The 12,613-nt window shown below is 46.5% G+C and overlaps 1 protein-coding gene and 1 long non-coding RNA gene across 7 annotated transcripts in view; one reads left to right on the top strand and one right to left on the bottom strand.

Moving 5' to 3' along the window:
- The window catches only part of LOC142493509 (uncharacterized), a 184,842-nt gene that overhangs the window by 31,557 nt on the left and 140,672 nt on the right, over positions 1 to 12,613 (bottom strand). The window lies entirely within an intron of this gene.
- FYN (FYN proto-oncogene, Src family tyrosine kinase) overlaps positions 1 to 12,613 on the top strand; it is a 197,433-nt gene that overhangs the window by 156,543 nt on the left and 28,277 nt on the right. For all 6 annotated transcript variants that reach the window (XM_075597638.1, XM_075597636.1, XM_075597637.1 and 3 more), the window contains one exon: positions 11,896 to 11,994. In XM_075597638.1, the coding sequence (XP_075453753.1) occupies positions 11,896 to 11,994 (99 nt within the window). The remainder of the gene's footprint in view (positions 1 to 11,895; positions 11,995 to 12,613) is intronic.

The following is a 12,613-nucleotide window of genomic DNA, read 5'->3' as shown; positions in this document are numbered from 1 at the left end:
AACGTTTCGAGCTGTACACAGCTCTTTCTCAAGAGACTGGCAAAGAAACAACAAGAATGTCCAATATATATAGTCCAAACATAAGTGATTAACTCAGCAACTCCCCTTCGTTACCCCATGTGATTCCCATAGTGTCCTGATTGCACTTCCGCATTGCACCTAGATCAGATGACATCATAATCCTGGGTGTGCTGTATCCACATCTTCTGATTGGTTATTGTTTCCTTCTTCCATCTACTTGTGAGTAGCCTGCTGCGTGTCTGCGTGGTGTCCTATTTCCTTCCTGTGTCGCTCCCGTGAGGTCACATCCGGCGCCATGTTCCAGAACCCAGTCCTGGCAAATTTGGCTTCTCCTTGCGATTGTGGATGCGCAGTGGTACTTTCGTCGTCCTGACGCGTTCGCGGGTCGCTCCCGTGATGTCATCAGCGTCGTATGCCCAAATCCAATCCTGGCTTCTTCTGGCCACTGCCCATGTGTGTGGACTCCGTGGGCATCCCCTCTTCATGCCCACAGAGTCCACACACATGCGCAGTGGCCAGAAGAAGCCAGGATTGTATTTGGGCATACGACGCTGATGACGTCACAGGAGCGACCCGCGAACGCGTCAGGACGACGGAAGTACCACTGCGTATGCGCAATCGCAAGAAGCCAAATCTTTACGCTCCTCCCTCTCCTCTCTCACCTCTGCTACAGACCCTGAAAACCTGGTTAGGAACTACAACTCTGCCTTGTCCTCCTCTCTTGATCTACATGCCCCGCTTTCTCTCTGCCGCCCTCGCCCTTCTAACCCTAGACCCTGGCTAAATTCCCACATGCGCATGCTGTGTTCCTCCACTCGTTCCTTTGAACGCCTCTGGAGGAAATCTCATACTCTCGCAGACTTCCTTCACTACAAATTTATGCTATGCTGTTTCAACTCTGCCCTCTCGCAAGCTAAACAAGCCTACTTTTCTTCACTAATCAACATGCACAAGTCTAACCCACGCCGACTCTGTCTTTGATACTCTACTCAAACCACCCTCAGCTGCCTCTCCTTCCTCCATCTCCGCTCAGGACTTTGCTGACTATTTTAAGGAAAAGGTGGAATCCATACGTCAGAACATCCCCTCTGTTTCTTCCTCCCATCCTATACCTCTTCCTAACTCTCCTCCTGCCTTCCTTGACTCTTTTTCCACTGTCTCAGAGGAGGATGTGTCGCTGTTGATTGCCTCTTCTCCCTCTACCACTTGCCCTCTTGACCCCATTCCCTCCCATCTCCTAAAATCTCTTGCTCCTACTATAATCCCTACACTCACACACATTTTTAACTCCTCCCTCTGCTCTGGAACCTTTCCATCCTCCTTCAAACATGCAACAGTCATACCATTACTCAAAAACAGCAAGCTTGACCCTACCTTTCTTTCTAACTATCGACCTGTCTCCCTCTTGCCTTTTGCCTCTAAGTTCCTTGAACGTCTTGTATTCTCTCACTTGCTCCATTTTCTCAACACCTATTCTCTCCTAGACCCTCTACAATCTGGCTTCCGCACTGCTCACTCCACGGAAACAGCCCTCACTAAAATAACTGACGACCTCCATGCTGCCAAAGACAGAGGTCATTACACTCTGCTCATATTACTCGACCTCTCTGCAGCATTTGACACCGTGGACCACCCTCTTCTCCTTCACATTCTCCATATTCTTGGTATTCGGAACAAAGCTCTATCCTGGGTCTCATCCTACCTCTCCCATCGTACTTTCAGTGTCTCTTCTGCTAGCACCTCCTCCTCCTCTATTGATCTCTCTGTGGGGGTACCCCAGGGCTCTGTCCTGGAACCTCTTCTCTTTTCTCTGTACACACTCACTCTAGGTGACCTAATAACATCTTTTGGGTTTAATTATCACCTCTATGCTGACGACACACAAATATACTTTTCAACACCCGACCTTACACCTGCTGTACAAACCAAAGTTTCTGAATGTCTCTCTGCTATATTATCCTGGATGGCCTTCCGCCGCCTTAAACTCAACATGGCTAAAACAGAGCTCCTCATACTTCCTCCCAAACCTGGCCCTACAACCTCCTTCCACATTACTGTTGGAACTACGATCATTCACCCAGTAGCCCAAGCACACTGCCTAGGGGTCACACTCGACTCCTCTCTCACATTCGCCCCTCACATTCAAAACATTTCTAAAACCTGTTGCTTTTTCCTCCGCAATATAACAAAGATACCCATTTCCTCTGTTGCTCGATTGCTAAAACTCTGACTCTGGCCCTCATTCTCTCCCGTCTTGATTACTGTAACCTCCTGCTGTCCGGCCTTCCTGCCGCTCACCTATCTACCCTACAATCTATCCTAAATGCTGCTGCCAGAATCACTCTACTCTTTCCGAGATCTGTCTCAGCATCTCCCCTCATGAAATCCCTCTCCTGGCTTCCGATCAAATCCCGCATCTCACACTCCATTCTTCTCCTCACTTTGAAAGCTTTACACTCTTCTGCCCCTCCTTACATCTCAGTCCTAATTTCTCGTTATGCACCACCCAGACTCTTGCGTTCTTCTCAAGGATGTCTTCTTTCTACCCCCTTTGTATCTAAAGCCCTCTCCCGCCTTAAACCCTTTTCCCTGACTGCCCAACACCTCTGGAATGCCCTTCCCCTCAGTACCCGACTAGCACCCTCTCTATCCACCTTTAAGACCCACCTTAAGACACACTTGCTTAAAGAAGCATATGAATAGCACTGTGGATATTCTGAACACATGATACATAAAGCTTGGCCCTCTGCAGACGCACTTACCAGAACTCCCTCCTACTGTCTCTGTACATTATCCCTACTTACCAATTAGACTGTAAGCTCCTCTGGGCAGGGACTCCTCTTCCTTAATGTTACTTTTATGTCTAAAGCACTTATTCCCATGCTCTGTTATTTATTTGATTACCACATGTATTACTACTGTGAAGCGCTATGTACATTAATGGTGCTATATAAATAAAGACATACAATACAATACAATCTGATCTAGATGCAATGCGGAAGTGCAATCAGGACACTATGGGAATCACATGGGGTAACGAAGGGGAGTTGCTGAGTTAATCACTTATATTTGGACTATATATATTGGACATTCTTGTTATTTCTTTGCCAGTCACTTGAGAAAGAGCTTTGTACAGCTCGAAACGTTGTGTGTGCCTAGAATACATTTATTTTCTACAAATCCGTAGTGCCCTGGATCCTCCACTTTGTTCATATACTTTGAAATTACACCAGACAGGTTTTTTCCCTGAACCACGGAGCACCGGTACCTCTTATCGCAAGTATCTTGCTTTTATTATACATTTTTAGGTGTGCAGACATAACGCTTTATTTGATTACTTCCTGGTAAAACATTTTATAAATAAAATAAATAAATACAGTACCCACTCCTACTACGGGCACTTTCACATGTTCTTCTAACAGGGCCTTCAGCATTTCTCTACTCCATCTCTAAAATATGGTAAACAGGGCTTTATTGTGTTTTTGCCCTCCCGAAAATTTAGAAACTTATATGGAGGCATATTGAATACTGGCCTGACAGATCTGTGCTGTAAACCAAAGTGACAATTACTGTATTAGTAGCGTATTCGTTAGCATAAAGCCTGGCAAATTCCTTCTATGACACAATGATAATAGCTCAAGAATAGCCTAGCCTCCCTTTGAAGCATACCTTAAATAAAATCCATATTTCTCTATGCTATGCCATATATACAGTCTTCACTCCGCACATGCTGCCTGCATGTGCTCAACTTGCCATTTGGCTGCAGTGGATCAATATTACCCTACATGTGCCGGTATGTAATACAACGTTAAATTTAGAGTACTGCTGAAATAGTGCCAGGTTGTCCTTATTTTAGAATGCTGCTCCAGGTTCCATAGGTTGTGTGTGTAGCAAGTGTAATTAGTATGGATGTGCTGCTGACAACATGCTGCCATCTAGTGGATTATTCCTACATTGTTAAATGTGAGCACATTCTCAGACAGGTCTGCAACCCTGCTTTTCACCATTATCTCCTAGCATACAATGCTTCAACGGCAGCTAGGGATTCTGGGAAATTACATGCAAATGAGCACACAGTGGTTTTGCTTCAAATCCATTTTAATATGGACCCCCTGTAAGCTATACCTGCTGCATTAAACAGCTTTTAATGCAGTACTAAATATATAGGAGGTTATCTATTAGACTGTGATAGTTCAGATCGGAGCACTATTGCACAGAATTGACTTGAATGAGAGTTTCCATCCTTTCCCCCTAAGAGTTACACTTTTTGTGTCTCTTTACGACTATGGATCAAAAACGGAAGATGATCTAAGCTTTCAAAAAGTAGAAAAATTCCAGATACTGTGGCACTATTGCAGTTTAATAAATAACCCCCACAGAGGTAGATTTACTAAACAGTCCGGAAGGTGTCATATGGCCCAGGATAGTTAGATCATAGAATGTGGTATGGATATGGCATTGGATAGTCAGATTGTGTGGTGTGGTATTTGTAGGGCATGGGATGGTCAGATTGTGTTGTGTGGTATGGATATGGCATGGGATGGTTGTGTTGTGGGATGTGGTATGGATATGGCATGGGATGGTCAGGTTGTGTGGTGTGGTATGGATATGGCATGGATGGTCGGGTTGTGTGGTGGGGTATGGATATGTCATGGATGGTCGGGTTGTGTGGTGGGGTATGGATATGACATGGATGGTCGGGTTGTGTGGTGTGTTATGGGTGACGCATGGGATAGTCAGATTGTGTGATGTGGTATGAATTTGGCATGGGATGGTCGTGTTGTGTGGTATGGATATGGCATGGGATGATTGGGTTGTGTGGTGTGGTATGGATATTGCATGGGGTGAATGGGTTGTGTGGTGTGGTATGGATATGGCATGGTATAGTCAGATTGTGTGGTGTGGTATGGATATGGCATGGGATAGTCAGATTGTGTGGTGTGGTATGGATATGGCATGGGATAGTCAGATTGTGTGGTGTGGTATGGATATGGCATTGGATTGTCAGATTGTGTGGTGTGGCATGGATATGGCATTGGATAGTCAGATTGTGTGGTGTGGTATGGATATGGCATGGGATGGTCAGATTGCGTGGTGTGGTATGGATATGGCATGGTGGGTTCGGTTGTGTGGTGTGGTTTAGAGTCATCATCACCATGTCACTGCATGGTGGTTGCTTGGGGGCACTGTGGATTGAGTGGGGATTTAGGAGATTTTTGCTGTGTTTTTTTTTACTTCTCTGCCTACAGGCCTGCCTGCACGGTACTCTGGGGCTCTGCCACCTGCCAGAGGCAGACTTATCTCTCCGGGCTTCAGTACTTTCCCTGGACTCCATCTGAAAACCCCTGTGCCTGACTGGGGGCCCCATCTCCACCTTCCCTTGGCCGTTAAGCTCCCTCCCAGGCAAGGGCTCCCTCCAGCCATTAAGCTCCCTCTCCGGCATGGGACATCCCTTAAGCCCCCTATGCTTCTGCCTGGCACAGCAAGTAAGGGGAGGAGGAAGACCAAGTTAAAACAGGACTGGGGCAGGTAAGAGAAGGGGCGGCCACAAGCTTTTGTCTGTCCATGGTGAGTGCCCATGCCGGAGATGGGGCCAATAGCCAGGGGAAGCTGGAGGATGAGGGCCCCCCCGGGCCAGGCGGAGGAGCCTTTGGCTGAAGCCCAGGGAAGGGACCGAAGCCCATAGACAGAAGGCTGCCCCTGACAGTTGGCAGAGTCTCTTGCGCACAGCGCTGGCACGTCTGGGGACAGACAGCATGAAGGAGAAACTCCCCTTTCAGTCCGTGGTGCCTCCGAGCAACCACAAGCCGCCAACATGGCGATGACGACTATAACCCTTTGCTAACAACCAACAACGCTGCGATCCTTCTGTTCCTTTCAAATTCATTTTCATTCGACTTGCCAAAGTTCACACAGTTGAGTTGGAGGTGGGTCCAACAAGTTAAATTCTTCACATATACGCCCAATAATGGGTTCATTAAACGTACACCACCCCCCCCAGGTGACTTACATTACAGTGAACGCATGCTGATGTCCTGTAATGCTTTCATTACCAAGGTGGGCGGCAACACGTTCTAAACTAATGAATTACAGCCTTGTTCCAGACAGCATAGTGAGAGCAGCCACTTACGGCTTTGGTGATATGGCTCTGGTGATATAGCTCTGGTGATATGGCTCTGGTGATATGGCTTTGGTGATATGGCTCTGGTGCTCTGGCTCTGGTGATATCCTGCTTTTCAGTAAATATGGCTTGAATTTAAAACATTCGTAAATAAGCTCTTTATGCTATAAAAATCCGTACACCTTCCTACAAGTGCCCTAAGACATCTTACATACTGTTGTTCAACTGCATCCTATAGAAGCTATAGAAGCCTTAAAACGTCTTACAGACCTTTAAAAAGTACTGTGGCAGCCATCAGGTGTCTTAGGCCAAGGCCATAGTCAGCGCGATGGTGCGCGCGCCACACACAGAAGGGCCGTAAGGCAATGAGCACTACCATAGAGCGCGCGTGCACGAGAGCAACGGCGTGGACGATTTTTCGGGAGACAACATTCTTTTATTTTGTCGTGCGACGGCCGGGTCACGTGATGTCACGGGCACGCCTCCGTATGGAAGGAACTGTGAATCACAGCTGATCTTGGACGCCTTCACGTCTCCTTCTCCACATCCCTGTGGCCACGGATCGCCTCTGCAGCAGGCGCACGCAGCGCCATGCGCTCCGTCGCGCGCGCCTACTATGTACAAGGCCTTATGCAGCTGTGAATGTATATGCTTCCTCCATACTTCTGTTTACTACCGGTACGTGCGCCCCATAATATTTCTGTACCATTCTGGTGTTGCGATGGGCTTTCTTTTTTTTTTTTAAATCAATTATTTGGAGCCAAATTCTGCAAAGTAAAAATGATTTTAGCAAATTGTGTGTTGTGCAGAAATCCCCTTCCCCATGTTTAAGGGGTAAAAGGGAAGTAGAGAGCTGCATTGCTAATATCAGTAAGTAAATATTTGCTTATATTATGATTGTCATATAAATGAGTAATGTTTGTTAAATTGTTTATGCACATAAATCCAGTGAGTCCGCGTCGCCTCTTTTATTCATCTTATACAGTGGTTCCCAACTCCAGTTCTCAAGGACCCCCAAAAGGTTAGTTTTTTTTAGGATATCCTTGCTTCAGCACAGCACATTTTGATTGAGCCACTGATTGAACCACTTGTGCTAAAGCAGGGATATCCTCAAATGGTGGCCTGTCCTTGAGGGCTGGCGTTGGAACCCACTGATTTAATCCATCGTGGTGACATGGGCTATTTGGTTATCAATGTAATACCTGTGATACCAAGTAGCATTATGTTACGTTTATTTCATGTTAAATGTGATCTTTTTGAAGTGAAACTTCTTTAGTGGCACCTATTCTGATGGAGTAAAACAGGAGAGTTGGGGGCGAAATGTGAAACGGAAGTGACGTCACGGCTAACCACCCCTCACCCTGCGTCTACTGTGACATGGCGCCGCTCCTAACAGCCGCCGCTCCCCCCCACACACCCGCTGTGACATGCTGCCCACACACCCACTGTGACATGCGGCTTCGGCGATAGCCGCTGGCGCCGCTCCTAACGGCCGCCGTTACCCCCACAAGTCTGCTGCCATGGGTATAGCAAGATGGCTGCCGCAGAGCTTCCGGTGCTAGAGTGAAAGGTGTAGCAAGAAGGCAGGCGCGGGGATTTTAAATCAGTCTCGGGCGTGGGCCGAGTGGACTCAGTGAGCCGCTGCTCAGCCTCTCTCCTCCCTCGTCTCTACCTCCGCTTCCCTGTGTCCCGCTGATTGAGCGCCGCCGGAGGAGAGGAGCCAAGGGATCATGGAGGGTAACCGGGAGGAAGCAGAGCGGTGTGTCGCTGACATGCCGAATTGCCGATGGACAGGAAGGGAGGAGGGAGGGGGGAGGCAGTGATGAGATCGGACCTGGCAACGATGTCCACATTAAAGGACATCGAAGGAAGAATAGGCTGGGGAGAGGGACATCACATTGAAAACATCACAGTCCTAGTGATTCTGTATGTGTGCAGCGAGTAGCAGGACAGGGCAGAAGTGGATGTGCATTCCCTGCCCTTGCAGCCAGCCGTTCAGTGCCTGTGTGTGTGTATGAATAAGGTACAGTCAGTGTCAAATGCTGCCGACGCTGCTTCTGATGGTGAGATATAGCTGCATGCAGCTCCTGGTGTCCTGTGCTCTCTGCTAATATGCACTGAAGGAACCATCCAGACTGGCATGAGCCTTCAGCAGAACAATTAAAGACTGTCAAAACAGGACACACTAAAAAGCTGAGACACTAAACACTGGAAATCTCAGTGCTAGTAAATACTCAGGGTAAGGAAATAGCAAGGTATCTGTATGACAAATCTCAACTGTCAACCCAAATGAAATATAAAATTCTTCTGTGTACTGGAAATACTGTATCTGATCTATACAAAGTCAGCAATATATCAGATTGTAAAATGCAGTGGTCACAGTACTAATACAACCTCAGTGGTGCTGTGCTTGAGTGCAGGAGAGAGCACAGTTATTTGAGCAAAGGACACTATAATAATGGTACTAATTTTACAAACATGGTGTATTCATGCAGAATAAAAAGGGTGAGACTATTTGTAAAACACATCTCAGTCACACTCACACGCACCCGCACAGTCACACGCACCCTCACAGTCACACGCACCCGCACAGTCACACGCACCCACACAGTCACACGCACCCGCACAGTCACACGCACCCTCACAGTCACACGCACCCGCACAGTCACACGCACCCGCACAGTCACACGCACCCGCACAGTCACACGCACCCGCACACTCACAGTCACACGCACCCGCACAGTCTCACGCACACTCACAGTCACACGCACCCGAACACTCAGTCACACGCACCCACACACTCACAGTCACACGCACCCGCACACTCACCCGCACAGTCACATGCACCCGCACAGTCACACGCACCCGCACACTCACAGTGACACGCATCCGCACACTCAGTCACAGTCACACGCACCCGCACACTCACAGTCACACTCACAGTCACACGCACCCACACACTCACAGTCACACGCACACTCACAGTCACACGCACCCGCACACTCAGTCACACGCACCCGCACACTCAGTCAAACGCACCCGCACACTCAGTCACACGCACCCGCACACTCAGTCACGTGCACACTCACAGTCACACGCACCCGCACACTCACAGTCACACGCACCCGCACACTCAGTCACACGCACCTGCACACTCACAGTCACATGCACCCGCACACTCACCCGCACCCGCACAGTCACACGCACCCGCACACTCACAGTCACATGCACCCGCACACTCACCCGCACCCGCACAGTCACACGCACCCGCACACTCACAGTGACACGCACTCACACACTCACAGTCACACGCACCCGCACAGTCACACGCACCCGCACACTCACAGTCACAAGCACACTCACAGTCACACGCACCCGCACACTCAGTCACACGCACCCGCACACTCAGTCACCCGCACACTCAGTCACCCGCACACACGAGGAATTCACACTTAGTGCAAATAGCTAATACAGGGGATGTGTGCCGAGCACGCGCATTCTAAGTCAAATTTATTTGCGTTTTGTCAATGAAATTGTATTTTGATTTTTAATTAAAACATCACCAACACAAATACAATTTCTGTGACAAAAGTCAAAGAAGTTTCACTTACTATGCGCGTGCACAGCACACACAGTTTTTTTATTATAATGATCAGCTACTAGGCCTGTAGGCCATGATAGAGGAGGAAGGGGGGTTGTTGGCTATACTGGGACATGGGGTGGGAGTAGGGTGCCCCAGTTTTTTTTATACTTTTGGGTTAGTCCATTTTAGATCAGTGTACAATGTGTTCATTTAAATAGTTCTCGTATCATATAGGCCGGGCTCAGCACAAACGATCTGTAAAACAAACCTCACTGTGACTATGGAGATACGGATGACAGAAGGGGTACAGAAATTCAGCCCCTGGAGCAGTTGCATTATTTCAACACAGACAGATTTGTAGTTAGAGGGTGGTCTTGGAAAAAGAATACCCCTTCACATCAGGAGCTGTGGTATATGTGGTATATGTGGCTGGAGTTATTATTTTGTGTTCTGGGGTGCCTTGCTGCTCTTATTGTATATAGTAAGAAGGTTGGTGAGAATGCTCATACTGTCCCAAAACATAGAGAGGTGTATACCATACAGTGAGTAACCTTATTGAAGGTAAATAAGCCTTAATCCCTGAAAATTGAGAGTGAATAAGGGACCCACCACAAACAATTTCATTGGGGGCTAATACTCACGGACACCTCTTGTAGTGGATGATGTGCTGCTGCTGATAGATCCAAGGAAAAACGAAAGAAGAGAGCACCATCGATGACTGGAGTCAGGAGGTGATCCAAATAACAATCTTTATTGGAGTAAAAGCACAGGAACACCTCCTAGGCGTTTCGAACAAAGGTTCTTTATCAAGGAGTAACTGACTCCTTGATAAAGAACCTTTGTTCGAAACGCGTAGGAGGTGTTTCCCTGTGCTTTTACTCCAATAAAGATTGTTATTTGGATCCCCTCCTGACTCCAGTCATCGATGGTGCTCTCTTCTTTCGTTTTTCCTTATTGTATATAGTGCTGCTTTAATACAATATAAGCTAACGATAGGCTAACAAACTATTGTAAAACACTGTGCAATGTGTTACAGGATACAGTGGCACTAAAGAGGTTAAGGAAGGCAAGGAAAGTGTGTGTGTGCGTGTGTGTGTGTGTGTGTGCGTGTGCGTGTGTGTGTGTGTGTGCGTGTGTGTGTGTGTGCGCTCCTGAAAGCACTCCTGAAGATAAATAGGAACTTAGCTGAAGAATAGGTGCTCACTGAACGATCCGTGTTCACCTCTCCGGATCAAAACAATACAGAAATAGAGACTGTCCACAGCACTCCAGGATTAGAAAAATATAAAGATACATTTATTACACGACAAGATACAAACAATACAAAAATAGAGCAGCGTTTCAAGCCAAACAGCACTTTGTCAAGTGAAGAAACGGCAGTTTGGCTTAAAACGTTGCTGTAATTTTTTATTGTTTGTAAAGTATCTTATGATGTAATAAATGTATCTTTATATTTCTCTAATCCTGGAGTGCTGTGGACATTCTTTATTTGTGTGTGTGTGTGTGTGTATATGTGTGTATATATATATATATATATATATATATATATATATAATCAAAAAATAAATAGATGATACCGTTCTGTGGCTAACGAAATGCTTTTATTTGTGCGAGCTTTCGAGATACACTGATCTCTTCTTCCGGCGATGTTACAATGAATGAAGCAAAAGGTATACTTAAAAACAGTGTCTCTTGGAATGTTATCTGTGCTTCTCCTTCCCCCGGTGAGGATGTGTTTTATGGCTAGAGGTGTCAAAAGGTTACTGTGAAAGCAAGTGAAGAAAGAGTGTGTGTGTGTGTGTCAGTGTGAATAAAAATGAATGGAGAGCCCACAGTATATACAGTGCTTTACACAAGGTGTGTGTGGAGTGGGACTGGATATAAATGGTGTGGGTGGGTGTGGAAATGTGAGAGTTTGTAGCACAACTAAAAGTGTGTGTGGATACTAAGTGGTCCCTATTGGTGTATAGGGATGGAAAAACAAGGAGTATTAGTATGTGTGAGCGACAGCTGTGTGTGCATATATATATATAAAGACAGTGGAAAAAAATGTGGTGTCAATAAGATTTAAAAAAAAAAAATCTCCCTTACACAGCGTTGTCACACTTTAGTCACTGTAATTATGTTTATCATATCATTATTTTTTTTTTAAATCTTTGTCGCCCTGCAGTGAAGGAGATTGGTGGGAAGCTCGATCCCTGACAACTGGTGGAACTGGTTACATCCCAAGTAATTACGTGGCGCCAGTGGATTCCATCCAAGCTGAGGAGTATGCTTCTTAAATAAATATATTGTTATTCATGTTTAGTTGCTGGGTACCAGCACCTCGCAGGGGGATTGAGCGCAGTGACATGTACTGACAGCAGAACAGGTTCATGAGTGCACATTTACGTGAAAATATGGGACTTGACATTTGTGATGTCGGGTCATATCTGGTAAAATCATGTGTTTCTTTTAATAGTCCACAGTAAAAGTACACTGCGGTGACTGTTTTCCAAGCACTATACAAATTAAGCAGTGCATACTGTACCTTCACAAGAGTGGTACTCCCCTGCTCTTTATTATTAATAACAATAGAAGTGGATGACTACAGGTGATATAGAGATACAGAACTATCATTAACAAGTTGCAGTTGGGGAAGCAGGCGCACAGAAAGAGAAACTGATTTCCCCCCACTAGCACAAGGGAAAAGTAGGAAGAGGGGTGACATGATACCAATCTAGAGATCATTGGTAAGACCTCACCCACCCAGTGTACTGTGCCACAGTCTAAAGAAGATCATCAACGTGATGGTTGTATGAGGAAGCACAACATAATTAGCACATGGTTTGCATCAGGAAACACTAAATAGCTGATATGAGATCAATTATCCAGCACACCTTCCGTGC

This window comes from Ascaphus truei, chromosome 4, assembly GCF_040206685.1.
Source record: "Ascaphus truei isolate aAscTru1 chromosome 4, aAscTru1.hap1, whole genome shotgun sequence".
In the NCBI taxonomy this organism is placed as follows: domain Eukaryota; kingdom Metazoa; phylum Chordata; class Amphibia; order Anura; family Ascaphidae; genus Ascaphus; species Ascaphus truei.
The sequence above is the reverse complement of the archived record's forward strand: the minus strand, read 5'-3'. Positions and strand labels throughout refer to the sequence as shown.